General features: G+C 34.5%; 3 protein-coding genes across 3 annotated transcripts; 2 read left to right on the top strand and 1 right to left on the bottom strand.

Moving 5' to 3' along the window:
- Nucleotides 1-10,120: 10,120 nt before the first annotated feature.
- On the top strand, nucleotides 10,121-11,328 carry LOC134264234 (uncharacterized). The gene is made up of 2 exons (XM_062746535.1): nucleotides 10,121-10,515; nucleotides 10,654-11,328. Exons 1-2 carry the CDS (start codon nucleotides 10,278-10,280, stop codon nucleotides 10,788-10,790), a joined length of 375 nt encoding a protein of 124 aa, XP_062602519.1. The 5' UTR covers nucleotides 10,121-10,277; the 3' UTR covers nucleotides 10,791-11,328.
- Nucleotides 11,329-11,568: 240 nt separating this feature from the next.
- Nucleotides 11,569-16,305, bottom strand: LOC134264232 (elongation of very long chain fatty acids protein 4-like). Its single transcript, XM_062746531.1, has 7 exons — nucleotides 16,232-16,305; nucleotides 15,734-15,921; nucleotides 15,426-15,506; nucleotides 14,959-15,015; nucleotides 14,261-14,375; nucleotides 12,516-12,643; nucleotides 11,569-11,944 (listed from the first exon to the last, which is right to left on the bottom strand). Exons 1-7 carry the CDS (start codon nucleotides 16,284-16,286, stop codon nucleotides 11,759-11,761), a joined length of 810 nt encoding a protein of 269 aa, XP_062602515.1. The 5' UTR covers nucleotides 16,287-16,305; the 3' UTR covers nucleotides 11,569-11,758.
- Nucleotides 16,306-17,629: 1,324 nt separating this feature from the next.
- Nucleotides 17,630-20,179, top strand: LOC134264227 (uncharacterized). The gene is made up of 5 exons (XM_062746526.1): nucleotides 17,630-17,666; nucleotides 18,477-18,677; nucleotides 19,119-19,278; nucleotides 19,625-19,755; nucleotides 20,002-20,179. Exons 1-5 carry the CDS (start codon nucleotides 17,630-17,632, stop codon nucleotides 20,100-20,102), a joined length of 630 nt encoding a protein of 209 aa, XP_062602510.1. The 3' UTR covers nucleotides 20,103-20,179.
- The last annotated feature ends 829 nt before the right edge of the window (nucleotides 20,180-21,008 follow it).

The following is a 21,008-nucleotide window of genomic DNA, read 5'->3' as shown; positions in this document are numbered from 1 at the left end:
CCACAGGTTTTTATGTTACAAAAAATTGCATATCAGTTTGATATCATTCTAAGAATTAGCATATAAAAAGAAAATCAAATTTATCCCCTGGAAACACAGGCACCTGACGTTACTGTCTTATTGTTCTTTTAATAAAAAAAAATATATACACATACCTAATAATAAACAAGGTATCCATCGAAATCCGCCATCTTGGATTTTCGAAGTAGGTCATCACTTGTATTTTCGTCTGAAACTCCGTCAAATAAATTCCCTGCAACCATATTCTTTCTGTGGCCAGTCTTTCGAGGTCTAAACTTTCGGACACTGCAGCCAGAAAGGCGCATCACACTTGCAAATATTGAAAATCCCTCGTCAAACTCAACCTACTGCTTCAGCATTCCCAGAAATCGCCAAAGGGGGGCCGGAAGTTTACATACGACTTGAAATTCTTAGGGAAAGCCCTTTTTATGATTGGTCAATATATTTGTACGATTTATTTTTAAAAATAACCGGCGAAAGTTAGTACTTATTCCAAAAAACAATAATTCAGACAATAATACAACGTAATATACATGTAAGAACATTCATTTTATTTCTCTCAAAATAATTTCGATATAGCTTGATCAAAGCGATTATATTTTGTAAATGTCGAAGATCGGCCTGATCATGCTAGCTGATCAATAAACATTTTCGAGACAAATTGAGTCGGTTGTAAGTCCCTACTAGCTTACATGCACTAAATATAATTAATAACACTGTCATTATTGATGCCCTGATTGAGCGCTATCCGTGGAGAAGATTGACTTTATTTAAAGTATGTACGCACGTGTGTGAGAAGGGGGGGGGGGGGGTCCACACTAAAATTATCCCAGGGAGTGTTGAGATCTGCAATTTTATTTATTGCAATAAAGTAGTGGCATGACGACATTTTTATTTTTTTCTTGGTGACAGATTACACATAAACATGTTGCATAGGCTTATATTTGATTTCATTACATATCCTTTTATCAGTTGATCCCTCTCCTTTTTCAATTAAGCATATGGTTTGCAGTCTATTGTTTTTTGAAAACGATTCAATTAACTCTAGATGATTTGTTGTTGATTTTTTTTTCAAGCACCCCCCCCCTCCTCTTTTATTCAAGATTGTTTCGAACGCAACGACCTGTATAGATTAATACAGTATATTTTACAGGTATAGTTATAAGAAGTGTTTTATTTTTCCCATTTTGCATTTTTTTCATTTCTATTATCGAAATATTTATTAAAATTTCAAAGTAATTATAACACACCGCTTTAGATCCACCACAAAACTGACAAATACGGAATTCCCATTAGCATATTCCCATACGAAAATGTGTAGTTGACCGTCAACTAGCCGTCAACTAACCGTCAACTAGTCGTCAACTGATAATGCAAAAACAGTTGACCACTCGGAGTTGAATGCTTTTCTGAAAAGCGATCAACTGATTTGCATAAAACGGCCAGCTGACCATTAGTTGAATGCTAATACTTTGAAATTTCATGTAGAACCAGAGTTGACCACTAGTTGAACACTCCGACTTGTTAGAAAATTTTTCCCACGCTACATTTATGTTGGGTTCAAAATTACATTACCATAGATCGGGTTTGTTATACCATAACCAAGATTTGAATCAGTACATGTGTGTTTTCTGTAGAAGATGGGAAATTTGATTTGAAACATTATTGTCTTCGTGATGATTCCGCGTGTGAAATATCTCATGTACTATTGTAAGTATATAAAATTTTAAGATTTGTTTTACTAAGCTTGTTATTTTTAAATAGATAATAGGAATACAAAAAACTCTAGCCAGTATAGGTCCATTAACTCCCTATTTTTGTGTACTTTTTTAAATATTGAAAGAATTCTGAAAACTTGTCATGCATCAAGTGTTTTGTTGTGTTTCTTGTTGTGTTGGTAAAAAATATACCGTTGCTTTAGACTTATTCTATATATTATACATGTAACCTTTTCTGCCCAGAAAATGAAGAAGGCATATGTAACAACTTATGAGAGTGTGCTAGCTCAATTCATTTATAATGCATTTAGATTTACAAGTACATTTATGTCAAATCAGAAACTCTATTGGTTTGACTTTTCATATTTTCAAGAACACTGTTTGTCTTAGATTTCAAATCTCCCTCCATTTTTTTCAAATATTTAATGAAAGCAACCTACGTGCACTGACTAATGGAGTATTCAACTAGCGGTCAACTGCAAAAGAAATAGAGGAGTAATCAACTAGCGGTCAACTGTAAAGGAAATAGTGGAGTATTCAACTAGCGGTCAACTGCAATGGAAATAGAGGAGTAATCAACTAGCGGTCAACTGCAAAGAAAATAGTGGAGTATTCAACTAGCGGTCAACTGTAAAGGAAATAGTGGAGTATTCAACTAACGGTCAACTGCAAAGAATATATAGGAGCATTCAACAGTTGTCCACTCTATGCAAATGAGTTGACCGCTCCCTCATTTGCATGGCAAAAATTCAACTAATGGTCAATTGACGGTCAGTTGACCGTCAACTAGTAGTCAACTGAATACTCCGATTGAATTCTAATAGTATTTTTTCATATATGGGTTGATGTAAACCTCCGGCCCCCCTTTGGCGATTTCTCGGAATGTTGAAGCAGTAGGTCGAGTTTGACGAGGGATTTTCAATATTTGCAAGTGTGATGCGCCTTTCTGGCTGCAGTGTCCGTAAGTTTAGACCTCGAAAGACTGGCCACAGAAAGAATATGGTTGCAGGGAATTTATTTGACGGAGTTTCAGACGAAAATACAAGTGATGACCTACTTCGAAAATCCAAGATGGCGGATTTCGATGGATACCTTGTTTATTATTAGGTATGTGTATATTTTTTTTTTATTAAAAGAAAAATAAGTAACGTCAGGTGCCTGTGCCTGGAAAGTGAAATATTACTGAACTAGTGGTATTGTGAGCAATGAGCTCACTAAATGGTACCCTGCCTCCCATATGAATATAATGGGAGTGTCCATATTTGTTGTGGGAAACGCAAATTATGTGCAAGATCAACACAATGGCAATATGTAATAACGATTCCGTAAAAGTTTCATCAAATTTCATTGAGTGGTGTGAGAGGAGTTGCGGATAACAGATGGGTACCCCGAAACGTAACAGACAGACGGACGGATAGACAGATGGGCGTACAGCTAGATAGACCAACGGACATACCGATTAGGCCAAAAGAAAATATACTCTTGTTTCCTGTCCCCTGACCAAAAAAATTAGGGTAGGTAGGTAGGGAAAACATTTTATTTTGAGAAAAAATTTTATATTGAAAACTCAATGGATGCACAACATATTTCATGTAATAACAAGAAAATGATATGTTTGCAGTTTACAGAGCAAGTTTGGTAATGAAGATTTATAAAGTAAAGGTATCCTGTACACTTGTGATGTATTAGTTCTGTAATAATTGTAAATATTGTTGGTTGACTTTAAAATTTTAGGAAAATAGTCACCCCAAAAATGAAAATGTAATAAAAACTTTTAGGGTCGGAGGGTAAAATGTAGGGTAGGTCGGGTGACAGGAAACAAGAGTATTTTTTATTTTGGTCTTACTACATGTATATACCCTCCCGCTTTTCAAGCGGAGACATAAATATGGAAATATATGAATATTTATACCCCCCGCTTGCAAAGCAGGAGGGTACATAGTAATCGGTATGTCCGTCCGTCCGTCTGTCCGTCAGATAACAGATTCATCACAGTTTGTTATACCATTAATTGGCAGGAAAACATATCCAGGCAGTTACATGTATTTGTGCTTCGAAATGGGGTGAGATTAGATTCTAACACTGCAAGGTATCAATCAATTTTAAAAACAAAATAAGAAACAAGATATACTTGTAAAACACAGATGTCCCCATATAATCCTACATATCACTATGCTTCCATCCTATAATAATTCTACACACCGCTATGATCCTATCCTGATACATGTACTGTAGACGTACATTTTTCCACGGGGTCATAATTTCGCGGAAGCTCAACTTCTGTTAGTTTAATCACGGGTAGAAAATTACACGGATTTTCTAGGTTGTCACTATATGCCTAACATTTATATCAAGTATGCTTGGAAAAATTTCCGCGGATAATTTGTGACTGCGTACATAGTGTAAATTAATACCACTCGGAAAAAGTACTTCAACAGTATTCGTACACAGCACTATGTTTCTAGCCTGCTAATTCTACACATCGCTATGCCTTTATTCAGATAATCATAAACGTCGTATGCTCCTATCGTGATACATGTAACCGTACACATCACTATGCTTCTAAACTGATTATCCTACACATGGCTTTGCTTCTATTCAAATAATCCTACAAATCACCGTTTTTCTATCCTGATACATGTAATTGTACACATCACTATGCTTCTACCCGGATAATCCTACACATCGTTATGCTCCTATCCTGATAAATTAATCCTACACACCTCTATGCTCTTAACCTGATAATGTAATCGTACACATCACTACGCTCCTAACCTCCTAATCCTATCATGATAAATGTTATCGTACACATCGCTCTGCCCCTGCGCTAAAACATGTATTCATAAAACCCCATGCTTCTACCCTGATTAATTTTACACATTACTTTACTGCTATCCAAATAATCCCACACATCACCATGATTCTACTCTAATAATCCTACACATCGCTATGTTTCTACCCTGTAAATCTTACATATCGCTATGCGTTTACCCTGATAATTCTACATATCGCTATGTTTCTACCCTGATAATCCTAAATATTACTATACTTCTATCCTGATAATCCTACATATCGTTATGCTTTTAGCCTGATAATCCTACATATCGCTATGCTCCTACCTTGATAATCCTACATATCACTATGCTTCTACACTGATAATCCTACATATCGCTATGCTTCTACCCTGGTAATCCTACATATCGCTACGCTTCTACCCTGATAATCCTACACATCACTATTCTTCTACCTTGATAATCCTACATATCACTATGCTTCTACACTGATAATCCTACATATCGCTATGCTTCTACCCTGATAATCCTACATATCGCTATGCTTCTACTCTGATAATCCTACATATCACTTTGCTTCTATCCTGATAATCCTACATACCACTATGCTTCTACCCTCATAATCCTACATATCATTTTGCTTCTACCCTGATAATCCTATATATCACTTTGCTCCTACCTTGATAATCCTATACCGGTATATCGCTATGCTTCTACCCTAATAATCCTACATATCACTTTGCTTCTACCCTGATAATCCTACATATCGCTATACTTCTACCCTGATAATCCTACATATCGCTATGCTTCTACTCTGATAATCCTACATATAACTTTGCTTCTATCCTGATAATCCTACATACCACTATGCTTCTACCCTCATAATCCTACATATCATTTTGCTTCTACCCTGATAATCCTATATATCACTTTGCTCCTACCTTGATAATCCTATACCGGTATATCGCTATGCTTCTACCCTAATAATCCTACATATCGCTATACTTCTATCCTGATAATCCTACATATCACTATCATGCTTCTACCCTGATGATCCTACATATCGCTATGCTTCTACCCTGATAATCCTACATATCGCTATGCTTCTACCCTGATAATCCTACATATCACTATGCTTCTACCCTGATAATCCTACATATCGCTATGCTTCTACCCTGATAATCCTACATATTACTATACTTCTATCCTGATAATCCTACATATCACTATGCTTCTACCCTGATAATTGTACATATTACTATACTTCTATCCTGATAATCCTACATATCACTATGCTTCTACCCTGATAATCCTACATATTACTATACTTCTATCCTGATAATCCTACATATCACTATGCTTCTACCCTGATAATCCTACATATCACTATGCTTCTACCCTGATAATCCTACATATCGCTATGCTTCTACCCTGATAATCCTACATATTACTATACTTCTATCCTGATAATCCTACATATCACTATGCTTCTACCCTGATAATCCTACATATTACTATACTTCTATCCTGATAATCCTACATATCGCTATGCTTCTACCCTGATAATCCTACATATTACTATACTTCTATCCTGATAATCCTACATATCGCTATGCTTCTACCCTGATAATCCTACATATTACTATACTTCTATCCTGATAATCCTACATATCACTATGCTTCTACCCTGATAATCCTACATATCGCTATGCTTCTACTCTGATAATCCTACATATCACTTTGCTTCTATCCTGATAATCCTACATACCACTATGCTTCTACCCTCATAATCCTACATATCATTTTGCTTCTACCCTGATAATCCTATATATCACTTTGCTCCTACCTTGATAATCCTATACCGGTATATAGCTATGCTTCTACCCTAATAATCCTACATATCGCTATGCTTCTACCCTGATAATCCTACATATTACTATACTTCTATCCTGATAATCCTACATATCGCTATGCTTCTACCCTGATAATCCTACATATTACTATACTTCTATCCTGATAATCCTACATATCACTATGCTTCTACCCTGATAATCCTACATATCACTATGCTTCTACCCTGATAATCCTACATATCGCTATGCTTCTACCCTGATAATCCTACATATTACTATACTTCTATCCTGATAATCCTACATATCACTATGCTTCTACCCTGATAATCCTACATATTACTATACTTCTATCCTGATAATCCTACATATCGCTATGCTTCTACCCTGATAATCCTACATATTACTATACTTCTATCCTGATAATCCTACATATCGCTATGCTTCTACCCTGATAATCCTACATATTACTATACTTCTATCCTGATAATCCTACATATCGCTATGCTTCTACCCTGATAATCCTACATATTACTATACTTCTATCCTGATAATCCTACATATCACTATTCTTCTACACTGATAATCCTACATATCGCTATGCTTCTACCCTGATAATCCTAAATATCGCTATGCTCCTACCCTGATAATCCTACATATTACTATACTTCTATCCTGATAATCCTACATATTACTATACTTCTATCCTGATAATCCTACATATCGCTATGCTTCTACCCTGATAATCCTACACATCACTATGCTTCCATTCTGATGATACTACACATTACTATTCTTCTATCTTGAGCATATTTATGTCAAAGACTGTTTCATGACATGTTTACACATGTATTTTGTTTAATACATTAAGATATACAAAAAGACTACCTACAAAAAAGGCAGATTTTGCATTTATTTATGGTAGAAAAAATTCGTTTTATATGCAATTACCGATTTACGTATTTGAGATACACATATATTTAGCATTTTGAAGAATTTTGAACATTTGCAAAAATACCACATATTTGTAAACCTTTGCGTTATAGACAATCTACCTCACATTCATCCATAATGCTTCATAGATAACTTGAATGCTGCCACAAAAGAACATTGAAGATAAAAGATCGATATATATGTAGTTATCTCCACTTCACTTTCAATCCCAACATCATTTTCATATGTGTACTTGATTGTTTTTTTTAGTTCAGTTTTTCAGTAGTATTTATCTCGGTTTTATTTCACCATGCGTTACAAATTGCAATTGTATATTGTGTTCTTAATTACGGATAGATAACAAAATAGCATGATTTACGAAAGTAACCTTTTTAAAATTAATCATTATTCATGTTTCATTATAAGAGAATCCTGTAAATGAATTCCTGCAAGGAGTAAATTTTTTCCATCAATTTATTTCGGCATTTTAGTAAGCATTACCATTTTAAAGGAAAATGTTGCTATAGTAATTAGAGATTTAAAGATTTTTATCCAATAAAAATGCATATATAGAAGCAAATTTAATGTATCATACAAATCGTTGATGTCACTGTTTTAAATTGTTTCCCTTTGTGTCAAAAGAAACTTTTTTCCTATTGTTAACCTTTAATTTTACAAGCCGTGTTTCTGTAAATAAAACAACTTTTAACATTAACTATCTTTTATTTGTAATTATGGTGTTATTTTACATTTTTGTAGCAAATTATTATTGTTATCCTGTTAAATTTGCTGTTTACAGGTAAATCTTATTGATTTTTGTTTCCGACTATTTGGTATTGATGCACCTATATAGAGGAGGAGGCAGGGGTGGTTATGGAGTTTCCAGATTTAGTAAGGCAAGTCAAGCAAATCGTTCAAAAGTGGCCCGAATAAAAAAAAAATTTCGTCATTATTGCCATACTAAAACGGAAACTTCATTTTAAACTTATTATCTGCTGTTTTCAATGTTTTTCATATGTAAATATTTTCTTGTTTAAATGTTACATTTCAAAAGCTTATGTACATACATGTACAGTGAAACCTCTCAAAACAAGCTTTCCTCTAATTCGGCTGATTTTTAAGTCTCCAACAGATACCTAAAATTCTTTTACAAATAAATTCTCATTTTAAAGAAAGGCCAACCCTGAAAACTGGTTATTGGCCACTTCTATAATTACTACAAACAGTGAGAAACTTAGGTAATTTTACCAAAGTATATTGACCTCTTTTAATTTATATACAAGTATACTGTAACTAGGAAACACATTATACTGTAGATTCCTAATTATACGCGAGGAATTAATTTCCGCGTAATTTCGCCAGAAACGTCGCTCGCGAAAAAATATTTCTCGCTTTTATTTTTATGGTGCTGAGATCTATGTAAATTCTTTGATCAACCGCCCATTCGCGAATTATAATTCTCGCGATTTGACGTGAAAGACCCAGTTCGCGATAAAAAGTACTCGCGAAAAATAAGGAATTTACAGTACTTTCTTTAGCCAGAGGTATGCTAGGTATTTAACGAATGGTTATAGGGTAAAGTCTCACCCCCTTCCCTCGATTTTTAACTCCGGGGATAGTTGGATGCCCAAATTATATTTATGACACTTTTCTTTTATGTGTAGTATAGGGAAAAAACAGGAATACCCCAAAATAATCGTTCCATGCAAAAAAAAAAAAAAAAAAAAAAAAAAAAAAAAAATTAAGATGAGTATTACTGTGAAGTGACCTTAGACTTGAACATTAAAATATCTTCGCCCCCCCCCCCCCCCCCCAACCCGGTGGAAGATGTATAATATGTCAAAGTACAGTTTGGATACATGTAATTAATTGTACATCGTCGGATAGCCACGAGTGATCTCATCTTTTACTCATCATCCGGGTCATCCACGGGTATCCGACGCATTGTCCTTGGATGGAGGCATTATTTATGCTAGGGATTTGACTCCTAGGGGCAGGGTTGGGCTTCAATGAGAGGTCAAAGTTATACAAGGAATATATAGTAAAAGCTTCTTCTCAAGAAAGTCAATCCATATTTAGTCTTATTAGAACAGATCTATCGAACCATCTTCAAGTGGTGTAGATTCAAATATGTTCCAATCATGACCCCCGGGATAGGGTGAAGCCACAAGACGGGTTCAAAAATTATACAAAGGAAGGGTCCATATACAAATAAAAAATGGGTTAAAATATTTGGACCACCTCAATTCATACATAACTATTTTTTTAAAGATCATATTATTTAGATTAGTTTTAAGATCCTATATTTTCAGCTTTTCTTAGAACTGTACAGAGATCTTATTGGAGCCAGTGGAAAAGCCCAGCAGAAACATGAGAAATACAGTATATCAACAATGTCATGATTCATGAAGGTACATGTACATCTACGTGATCTTAAATTTTTAATGATATTTTATACAGTCGATTAATTATTTTGATTTTTTTTCCTTTTTAGAAGAATGACAATCAAATTAAAAAAATATTGAAAATGATGTTTCCCTCTCACATTTTATAATTTCCCAAGAAAAAAAAAATATTATAATGTTTTAATATGATATTTAATCTACATTTCTTGCTTTATTTTTGAAATGGAAAAAGTGAAGAAAAAAAACTGTAAGACTTAAAGTAACACTGTGTGAAAATAAACTTGTGCTGTAAGAAATATTCTCCAAACTTCTTCATATACAGTACACGTTAAAATGCAATTTAAATTTTTAAAACGAAAAAAATGTTACTGTAAGTGCTGTATAAAAGTATTATAGTGAATTAAAGTTTAGTGGAATAGGGAAACGTAGGGATGATCATTTTTTTAGATCCGTCATTATCACGTCACAATAACGATGGCGTAATAATAGTCATGACGTCACAATAATCTATCCCAAAAATCTCGCTGTTGGAAACAAGAATACACACTGAAAAACATCATGGGTATATTTCAGAGTTGCCTTGGCAAACATAACAGGGTAGGAGTGATGGGGAAGGAAGAAATGAAGGCGTATGAAAAGGTTCGTCAGACAATGATCACGGAGGATTTGACTGAGAGGAAGGGCGGTGTGGCCTTCGATCTAACTTTCCTCACTGCGGAATCAGCACTTAAGCTGCCGACCAGGCCTCCTAGCCGACTGACTACTGACAAAAAAGAGGATTTTGAAAAATGGAGAGGTAAGTTTAATTATTTAAATCCTTGAATAACGCACGGCGCTACATTTTCTACATGTAAATTCGTATTTACAGATTTCATTCTTTAAATTACCTTTTTGTTATTAAACTATAATTATGTGTTTTTTTTATTCATTTTAGAAAACCAAGAAAAGACACAGGTAGAAAAACAAGAGAGGGCCCGGCAGAAAAGAGAAGAGGCCATCGTGCAGAAGAAAATTGAAAGCGCCCACAAGGAAATGGAGCGGCTTGAAAAATACGTCAACATCAGTGATTAATTTTGAAGATGGACTTTCATAAATGAACTGGCATAAAATTTCCTCCAGGCAGAACATTTTATTTATATGGCCTGGCGAAAAATGGACTGGCATAAAATTCATCCAAAACTTATTATTTCTAAATTACAAATCATTTGGACCCAAGGAGGGGACACCCGAGCTCTTTTATCCCGCTGCTCTCTTTGGCTGTAAATTTTATATTTTCGTTTTTTAGACCTATCTTTAAAATTTTCCAGAATGTTGGCCTCATAAACAGACGAGACTAACATGGCTGACAAAATTTTACTATTCTAAATTCATCTTTGGCTTTTCCTTTCTGGTACCGAAGCAAGAGAGATAGATCGTGATGCCGAGTTACCAGACCAAAATTACTTCCAACTATTTCGAACATTTTGGCATTTCAGGGAACTCCGTTTTAACAGGGGTTCCCTGTCAAAACTTTTGAAATTGTAAATGAAACATCCATTTTGAGATGTCTTAAAGCTCCGTTGTCCTCTCCTTTCTGAATTTCTTTTTGGCACGGATAATTGAACTTCTATTAATAAAAATATTATTTGCCGCTGATCGAGTTGTTTTTCTTCATTCTATTAGTACACATTTTTAAACAAGACCCTTGGAATTCTGTACTGTAAAAATAAATTCATATTATTTTTTTTTCAAATTGTGCTGCATAGATATAAAATATATTTGGATAATATTTTTAACATTCATAATATTTTGATGGAAGAATTACACTTGCATTAATGAATTCGACCTTGATGAAATAAAGTCGACTGAATTTTAAAAAACATAAATGAAAGCAACCTCTAGCACATCTTATTATGTTTGTAAAGTTCACTGGTATTCATAGTAACAAATTAAAAAAATACAATATAAGACAAAAACGTACACAATTTCTACATTGAGTATATATTGAGTATATGTAACTATTCAGTGAATGGCAAGTTAGTTTGATCATTAAGTAGCATCTATGATGTTTTCTTGGCAGTCCTATTGTCTCTTTGTCTTAGCGTATATGCTCTGTAGTAAAAATTCCCGAATAGGATTATTAGAGAAATTGCGTAAAGAAAAACAGCAATGTTAAAACTCTGCGGAAAATCACAGTCTGTTATGAGGTTGTATCCAGTATGGACAACAAAGGCGAAAAACTGAATCTGGAAAAGAAAGAATATTGGTTAGAAATAGCGCACTGATTGATTGATTGTATATTGTTTAATGTCCCTCTCGAGAATTTTTCACTTATATGGGGACGCCACTGCTTGCCAGTGGAGAGATGTAAATTTTGCCCTCTACTGCACCTGGTATTTAGGGCCATTGAGCAGGGAGGGATCTTTTTCGTGCTGGTACCTACTGCGACAGGGGACCTCGATTTTACGGTCTCATCCGAAGGACCGGTCTCTACGTCCCACAGTGTGATTTGAACCCACGACATAAAATTCAACTCCGTACTTCGCGACTGTAGAGCAGACGCTTTAACCTCTACACCACGCGGGCATTAAATAACGCATTGAATAAATAAGACAAGAAAAAACGATTCTACAATTTAAGTGGGGGGATCATATGCATCTCTTGAGGGATATGGAGATGATCTATATACACCTACATGCGAGAAATGCTTCATTTAAAATTATAAACTGAGACTTTTAAGTTTTCTATTTCGGTAGATTTTCAGATTTCTCTTTCATACCTAATTCTAAATTTTTGCCAGTTTTGTTCCTTACTCACCAATTGGAGTCTAGTTAGATATCTCTTCCACCAGAGGTACTTCTGAACATTGGGTCCCAGTAGCGAGAGGGCGTAGTACGAATACATGAAGATATGGACGAATGAATTCAACATACCCGTAAAGAATGCTGAAAAATATTTTTTAAAAACATTTATTTAAAAAAAATATATGTACTCGTAACACTTGTTTTTTAAAACGATTTATTGTATTTCATTTAGACAGCAAAATACATGATTAAAAAATGTAATCGTCAAAGTTAAATAAGATGTTCTTTATCTCTTATGAAATATAAACTGCATGAAAAGTTAGATTTTCACATAGATTTAAAAAAATGAATTTGCTACCGTGGAACTCTATATCCAGCCACAATGCAACAAAGATTTTTGTATTTCATCGAATGGATAATAGTTGAAGTTTTGCCGCGAAAGTAAAAAAGAGGCCCAGGGGCCACAGCGCTCACCTGAGCACATCGGGCTTGAATTTACTCCCACCCCCCCTCCAGGCATTCATCATTTGAACAAACTAGAATCTACACTACCTGAGGATGATTCCATATATATATCACTAATCATAGCTTTGAAGTACTTGAAAAGAAGATTTTAAAAGGTTTCCATATATATCCCTATGTAAAACTTGGGTCGGCCATTTTGGCCCCACCCTAGCCCCAGGGGTCATGATTTGAACAAACTTGAATATGCACTACCTGAGGATGATTCCACATGAGTTTCATCTTTCCTGGCCCAGTGGTTCTTGAGAAGGATTTTTAAAGATTTTTTCTATATATTCCTATGTAAAACTTGGGTCGGCCATTTTGGCCCCACCCTTACCCCGGGGGTCATGATTTGAACAAACTTTAATCTACACTACTTGAGGATGATTCCACATGAGTTTCATCTTTCCTGGCCCAGTGGTTCTTAAGAAGAAGATTTTTTAAAGATTTTTCCTAAATATTCCTATATAAAACTTGGGTCGGCCATTTTGGCCCCACCCTTGCCCCGGGGGTCATGATTTGAACAAACTTGAATCTACACTACCTAGGGATGATTCCACATGAGTTTCATCTTTCCTGGCCCAGTGGTTCTGGAGAAGAAGATTTTTAAAGATTTTTCCTATGTATTCCTATGTAAAACTTGGGTCGGCCATTTTGGCCCCACCCTTGCCCCGGGGGTCATGATTTGAACAAACTTGAATCTACACTACCTGAGGATGCTTCCATATGAGTTTCATCTTTCCTGGCTCAGTGGATCTGGAGAAGAAGATTTTTAAAGATTTTTCCTATGTATTCCTATGTAAAACTTGGGTCGGCCATTTTGGCCCCACCCTTGCCCCGGGGGTCATGATTTGAACAAACTTGAATCTACACTACCTGAGGATGCTTCCACATGAGTTTCATCTTTCCTGGCCCAGCGGTTCTGGAGAAGAAGATTTTTTAAAAATGCCATTAATTTTTAACAAATTCATGATTATCTCCCCTTGGAAAAGGGCGTGGCCCTTGATTTGAACAAACTTGAATCCCCTTTACCCAAGGATACTTTGTGCCAAGTTTGGTTGAAATTGGCCCAGTGGTTCTTGAGAAGAAGATGAAAATGTGAAAAGTTTACGCCGACGACGACAACGACGACGACAACGACAACAACAGACGACGGACAAATTTTGATCAGAAAAGCTCACTTGAGCCTTCGGCTCAGGTGAGCTAAAAAGTCAAAATAATGCGTCTCTAAAAGATTACAGACATGTGACTTACATTGACCACCTGCAACGTATTTTACACCAAACCACCAGTTAAATATCATACTGCTGTGATGGTACACGTGCAAAAAGGTCACCTGGTCAAACTTTTTGCGCATTATGAAAAACACCTAAAAAGGAATTCGACATTTCATATTTAATGCATGTATCTTTGATATTTCTTATAAAATACACATTACTAATATATATATTTACATTTCCAATGTCTTTGTCCGAGATAAAATTACCAATTGTAAATGTAATTGATTTCCTCATGAATGTTTTGGCGCGGTTCCAAAAAAACCACGTGCAGGGCGGGACAAAAACCTAGAGAGAAGCAGGCTTGGAGCCCGTGGATTGGCGGAATCAAAGCATGTAAATATAAGGAATACTGCTGTTTTTCGAATTCATGAAGATGATCAAAAATTGGCTTGTGTGATAATTTTATGCATAAACGCCTTCGGCGTTTATGCAAATTATCACACAAGCCAATCCATTGATCACTTCATGAATTCGAAAAATAAGACAGTTATTCCTTAAATCATCTCAGAAAAAAATTGCTCAAAAATTATTTTTTTTCAATTTGCTCTAAATTTTATAATTTCTTTTGGGGGTATTATAAATTATAATAGCTCAAAAAATTATCAGTACTAGTATTTTAAAATTTGCGAACATCTGGATACGAATGAGAAAAAGTAACAAATTATTACATACTGTATCAAGCAATTCAATCACTTTGGAAAAGAAGAACCACCAGCAAACATTGGCCATCTACAAGAATAAAGAATGAATATGTTCATAGTCTAACATTTTATAAAATATTTCACCCATGAAAAAATTGGTGGTAATAATTTTTACCGGGTGTTTTTTTTTTCTTCACTAAAGTTTTTGACTCTTGTGTTACGAGACAATAAATAGACAAATGGACAAACTGATGACACTCTTTGAATAGAACCTTTTTTGTGGTAAGTTAACGGTAAATGTATACCATCAAATTACTTTGATAATTGATTCAATATTTGTAAATGTCTTGCCATAGAAAATATTTTTTTTCTAGAGACCATGTTGTGAAAACTAAGTTGTAGATCATAGCTGTTAATTTTTACGTGTGAAAATATCTTTATGTTTGAAAAATTATAAAATGATGCCAAGGTCTTAAAACTATGTAAACATGTACATACTCTCATAGCTAGAGGACTCTCTGAATAGTCAACAGGCTGACATAAATAACTGTAGTTAGATCTGAGAGAGGTGATCAGAAACTGAAACATAATGAAAAAATTATTTTATTCGAAAATCTTAAATTGCCTTCATTCAAATTGTAAACACCTACTTTCTTAAACAAAAATGACAAAGTTAGCCCCTCTAAATATCGGTCAATATTCTGAATTACCTTTCATTGATTTTCATACTTAAAACAGTTGTAAATACCAAATATAGGCCATTGTATTTTACTTAAAAAAAATAAAATGTTTAAAGTAATCCGTACCTCCTTAAACATGTACACTGATAGAATCACTAGAGCTACATTATAAGGAAACAAGAGGTATTTGATGTTGAAAGGGTTTCTGCCCGCCATGATACGAGGACCAGCTACTACAACCGCAATGTACGCCACAAAAAACATGATGACTGGTATAGGGGTCGCCATTAATACCCAGTTTTCAACTCTCTTATCTGTAAAATCCATGCAAAACAGATCAAGATACATGCATACGTTTTGGAGTGAAATTCAGTGAATTCAAATTTGGAAAGTTCAATTAAAGTACAGTACTACATTATCCAAATTTTTTTTTTAGTAAAATGTAAATGTTAGATATTATACTCTTCTATTAATGTGCATATATAATAGCAACAACATATTTATCGTATATAGATTTTTTTGAAAATTTAAACATTATATACAGTGTATATATTTTCACTCTAAAGACCTACAACTCTTATTTGTTTTAAAAAACAAAATAATTGATTAAAATTTTGTTCTTACCTCCCCTTGACAAGGTGTCATAGTAGAACTCTTTCGCAGAATCAAAATGCCCCATTTTTCACCTGTAAAATTCTATTTAAAAAACAAAACAAAACAAAACATGATGCATTAAACAAAGAAGAAGTTTGATCCGTCGAAGTTTTGTTGATAATTAAAATGGCATGAACTTTAATCCAAAATGTGTTTCCGTACATAGAGCAATTTTACTGTTAAACTGTTCATAATTTTGGTCTGACATTTTTTATATGAAACAAGAAGCTTCACAATTGAGTTTTACAATAGAATTTTAAAAAATATTTTTAAAATCATTTTAAAAGTAATATCCATTACCGGGATTAGAAATTATGAAGAATAAATCGCTACTAACTGAACTTCAGCATCTTTGCATTTACCATGTCGGTTCCGAATTTATAATTGAATCACAAACTCAAACATAGATAATTCTATAACTGATAGCATATTTTCACTGTCAGTATTTATGTTCTTTCATATAAAGTATAACAAGAATAAAGTTTACCTGCAATCACAGTTTTAAATGACCTTTAACCGAATTCAGCATTGCTTTATCTAGTACGGAAAGCTGTAACGATCAAAATTTAAGTAAACATATCTATTTATATCCATGGCCTTTGTTTCGCGAGATAATCGTCTTAAAATTTACTTTTATCAGAAAATCTTTTACCCAGAAAGGTTGAGAGGACAATTTTAATTGTTTACAACATGAAAATGACACTAATCGTAATACTAGTATTCGTGGAAAAGCAAGAATTGTGAACCTGTTTTTACGCACTTTTTTTCCGCGGATGCTGCTTCACGCACTCATGATCCTTTCGTCGCGTGTTCGAATCCCACTGTGGGACGTGGAGACAGGTGCTTCGGATGAGACCGTATAAATCGGGGTCCCGTGTCGCAGTAGGTGCTGGCATGAAAAAGATACCTACCTGCTCAATGGCCGTAAGTGTCGAATACATGACAAAATTTGCAGCTCTCCTCTGGCAAATGGTGGCGTCTCCATTTAAATGAAAAAATCTCAAGAGGGACGTTAAGCAACATTAAATCAATCAATTAAACAATTCACACACTTTGAAGAGTTAATACTTTATGCCTTAAAGCGGTCGCCAGACCCCTACCTCTGAAAAAATAAAATTCACCTGCAATCCGAATTCCTGGACCCATCCTAAACATTTCCACAAAACATCAAATTATCACTAGTTTATCGCAAGGAAAATCAGGACTGGCATTTTTCGATTTTGAGCCCTTGTATACAGTACACAAAGGTTATCTGATCGATAATTTGTCAACACGAGCGTTTGTCATCCGCTTTGTGATAAGGTACCAGGTAATTTTGAAATATTTTTATCACATGTATTGGTGTCTTCGATACAGAAATGACACACCATGAAATGGTGGACATTTATAGCCGTTCTTGCTATAGGTAGGTAAAACTTTGGTTAAAATATCTGGATATATCTGTTTGATATTGATATCCATTATCTAATTCTGTAAAATTTGATTTCGAAAAAAAATCTATCAGAATGTTTTTGCATTCACACGACCCAAAATGTATATGTTTTGAGGATACTGTTTTACATGACTGTACATACGTGTATATAACACTATACAGTGTACATGTAGCTTTCATACGATACGATTTTCCGAAAGCAAATGTTATTTATAATCAGTTCGAATACATTAAAAATGCCTGAATAAACAAAGGTGTTCAGATATAGTTCCGCGTTCATGTATCAAAAAGCATTCTTTAGCAGTGGAAGACAATATATATATAGGGTTTAATACATCTTTTTCAGGATTCAAAAAATTTGTTCTAATATGTTAAACAACCAGGCAATACTTTGTTGAATGATACATGCATGTCATACTCAGCATTTATTGTATGTGCAGCATCTCATAATCATAACAATACAATATGTAAACATCAACCTTATGCACAAAAATTGTATACAAACAAGTGCATGATTGTTATCATTTCTGTGTATCTCCGATAAGATTCACTAATGATTTGTATATGAATATACCTATAAATAATATAAAATTGATGTAAAGGGAACATACATTCATTCACAAAGTAGTTTACTAGCGCAAAGAGCTAGGATATTCCTTGCAATATATGGGTCACTTATATTGACAATATGTACATTGCGTAAATGCATGTTTGTTTTTGTTTTATCTCTTATATGTACAGAACCCTACCAAATAGTTTTCCGGCTTAATTTTTCTTTTGCAGCCAATGCCAGAGGAGGTCGTGGCGGATCTAGAGGGGGGCGTTATGGGGGTGGTTCCTACAGAAGCAGTAGAGGTTATAGATCCGCTTTCAGGGGTAACCGTATCTCCGGCTCCCGTAGTATTCGGACCGCCCTGCTGCTTGGAACTGTGTACGGAGCTGCTCGGTACCGCATGAGAGCCAGTTATACTGAACATGGCACGTGTAAGTGCATTTTGTCTTCTAGAACTTAATTTTGTTTATATGAAGTGATATCAGATAATATTTCCATTGCTATTTGTTTTCTTTGTGATAACCTTGAAAGTTTGGTGAGTTGATTTCTTGATCATTCTACTGGAATGTAAATTTCGCCAATCAATAGGTCAGGAGCTAAGGTGGCTTAATTTGCTTCGTCCTTTATGCAAATTAACCCATGTTTCTCACTATCGCTGATGCACTGGCATACACTACTCACTAGACAGTGATGACAAACCATTTTACATTCATCTGTGTCGACATGGATCGTTGATTTTCTTTAAATTCTAGCTTGTACACTTTCATAGTAATATTCTTGTTTAGCAATTATCCAAGAACTTTAATGTTTTTAAAATTTAAAAAAATCAAAATCTTTTTTTCCTTTAGTTTTTTTTATATTTTACTTTACAGTGCCCAAAGTTTGCTACAACGACAAGTATGACAAGAGCCCTAATGGCAGCGTATCATACAAGGGCCGGTTTTTCTGCCCACTGGACGATACTATGTCTGATGATTACAAATACTGTTGTGGTGAGGAGGGACTTCAATACTGCTGTCCTTTCTGGACTGTGTACGTTTAAAGTCGGACATTGAAAAAATTCAATCAGTTATGTAGCTGCAGATCTGTAGCTCGCTTGCCTGAAAAAAATTGGAGACTATCATGCGGTCTGTCAATATATTTTTAATTTCTCGGAGTGCTACACTCCTGCAGCTAGCAAATAGGATGTTTATGTTCTCAAGAAATGTTTGTTGTAAAAGTTAAGCGTATTGATAAAGTGAATATTAATCTGGATACCAAAAGCAATATTTTCAAGGTTTTGAAACTGATTTTGATCGAGAATCTTATATACATGTATAATGGAAATTATATCACAATTTTTTTTTAAACTTAATATAATTCATTATACTAACAACAGGGGGACAATTGTTGGATTGGTGATTGGGATCATTGTCGCTACTGTGTTGCTGTTTGTTGGCGTATTTTGTGTGGTTAAACGTATAAAGACATCCAGACCAAGGAGGCATACGGCCACAGCAGAGAGGCCAAGTAAGTCAAGATAGACACCTGTAAAGTGCATGTACATATAGATGCATTATTTTATCATATTAATTTTAAACGCATGCCATTGCACAAGTATGCTTTGCAAAGTAACATTTGATAGTGTAACTCAGTTAATTTCTGTTAAGCAATGTAATTTTTTGAATCACTTTCATTAGAAAGAAATTACATGTAGCATTTACCAAAAAGATAATTATAACAATCATTTTATTATAATTTTCATTTTCTTTCTAGAATTTTCAGACATATACACTACTAGCACTCATGATAGTCCTCCACCGTCGTACGAAATGGCAACAGCAGACAAAAAACCGCCATCACCCTTTCTTTCTTGAGAAGTTGATTGCCCTATAGAGAAATCACTCACCCCCATACCGGACCAAGAATTCAGAACTGAATATGCTGGACATGCCGTAATTATATAATATCGTCAGAGTCAAATGAATTTAAAAAGCAATACTACTATTTCAATGACGTCCACTGTTTATCATTCATTAATTATCACATTCTCCCTTCGATGCATTCAAAACGACTTTCTTGGACCTGTATGCCGGTGTTGTTGTTGTTTTCTATGAATGTTTCGAATTAATTAAGTGTAGCATAAAGAAGCAATTCAATTCGACGTCAGGAAAATACTTTTTCTGCCAAAATTATTTGTGAATTGTGTTGTGAAGAACTTTAACATGTGTATTAAATACTAATTAGACCGATTAAGTTATAAGGAATACCTTCTAAAGTTGAGGGTGGTTTACAATAATTATTACATTATGAATGCATTAAAGCAGACATTTTACAGTAGAACTTCGGTATCTCGAAAATCGATATCTCGAACATATTGAATACCGGTATGTCGATATGAGCTAGTAAGCCCTGACATTTTTTTCTAAACCAAATTTAATTTCGATACTAGCTAGTATCCGAATCCTCGGATGGCTCGATTTTTTTTTCTATTCACATCAAGTTTGGCTCAATGTTCATTGATGACGTACTATTTCTTTTATTGCGAGACTGTTTTCTAAGAAAGCTACATGTATTGTAAATTTATATGTAAAGAAAACTTTAAAAGGTAAGATACATGATATATATTATTCTTACCTCGAAGGAAGTTGTTTTGTGTTGATTTGCTTGTTGTTGTAAACTGTATATATGAACAAACGTCTTTAACAAAAGCAACAGTTACTTTCTAGATCTGTTTTAATCATAAGTCACACAAGATCATTGAGATTTTTAATTATTTACTT

This window comes from Saccostrea cucullata, unplaced genomic scaffold, assembly GCF_032062105.1.
Source record: "Saccostrea cucullata isolate Sc308-1 unplaced genomic scaffold, CSIRO_AGI_Scuc_v1 ctg954, whole genome shotgun sequence".
Taxonomy (NCBI): domain Eukaryota; kingdom Metazoa; phylum Mollusca; class Bivalvia; order Ostreida; family Ostreidae; genus Saccostrea; species Saccostrea cuccullata.
This window is presented reverse-complemented; position numbering and strand designations above follow the sequence as displayed.

Bases quoted from the DNA above. Each gene is read 5' to 3' on its own strand.
- LOC134264234 (XM_062746535.1), top strand. From the start codon at position 10,278: ATGGGTATATTTCAGAGTTGCCTTGGCAAACATAACAGGGTAGGAGTG. The intron at 10,516-10,653 runs GTAAGTTTAATT...TATTCATTTTAG, and splicing joins GGATTTTGAAAAATGGAGAG to AAAACCAAGAAAAGACACAG.
- LOC134264232 (XM_062746531.1), bottom strand. From the start codon at position 16,286: ATGGGGCATTTTGATTCTGCGAAAGAGTTCTACTATGACACCTTGTCA. The intron at 15,507-15,733 runs GTACGGATTACT...ATTATGTTTCAG, and splicing joins CAGTGTACATGTTTAAGGAG to TTTCTGATCACCTCTCTCAG. The intron at 14,376-14,958 runs GTATGTAATAAT...ATTCCTTTTTAG, and splicing joins TGATTGAATTGCTTGATACA to GTGTTTTTCATAATGCGCAA.
- LOC134264227 (XM_062746526.1), top strand. From the start codon at position 17,630: ATGAAATGGTGGACATTTATAGCCGTTCTTGCTATAG. The intron at 18,678-19,118 runs GTAAGTGCATTT...TTTACTTTACAG, and splicing joins TTATACTGAACATGGCACGT to TGCCCAAAGTTTGCTACAAC. The intron at 19,279-19,624 runs GTACGTTTAAAG...TACTAACAACAG, and splicing joins TGCTGTCCTTTCTGGACTGT to GGGGACAATTGTTGGATTGG.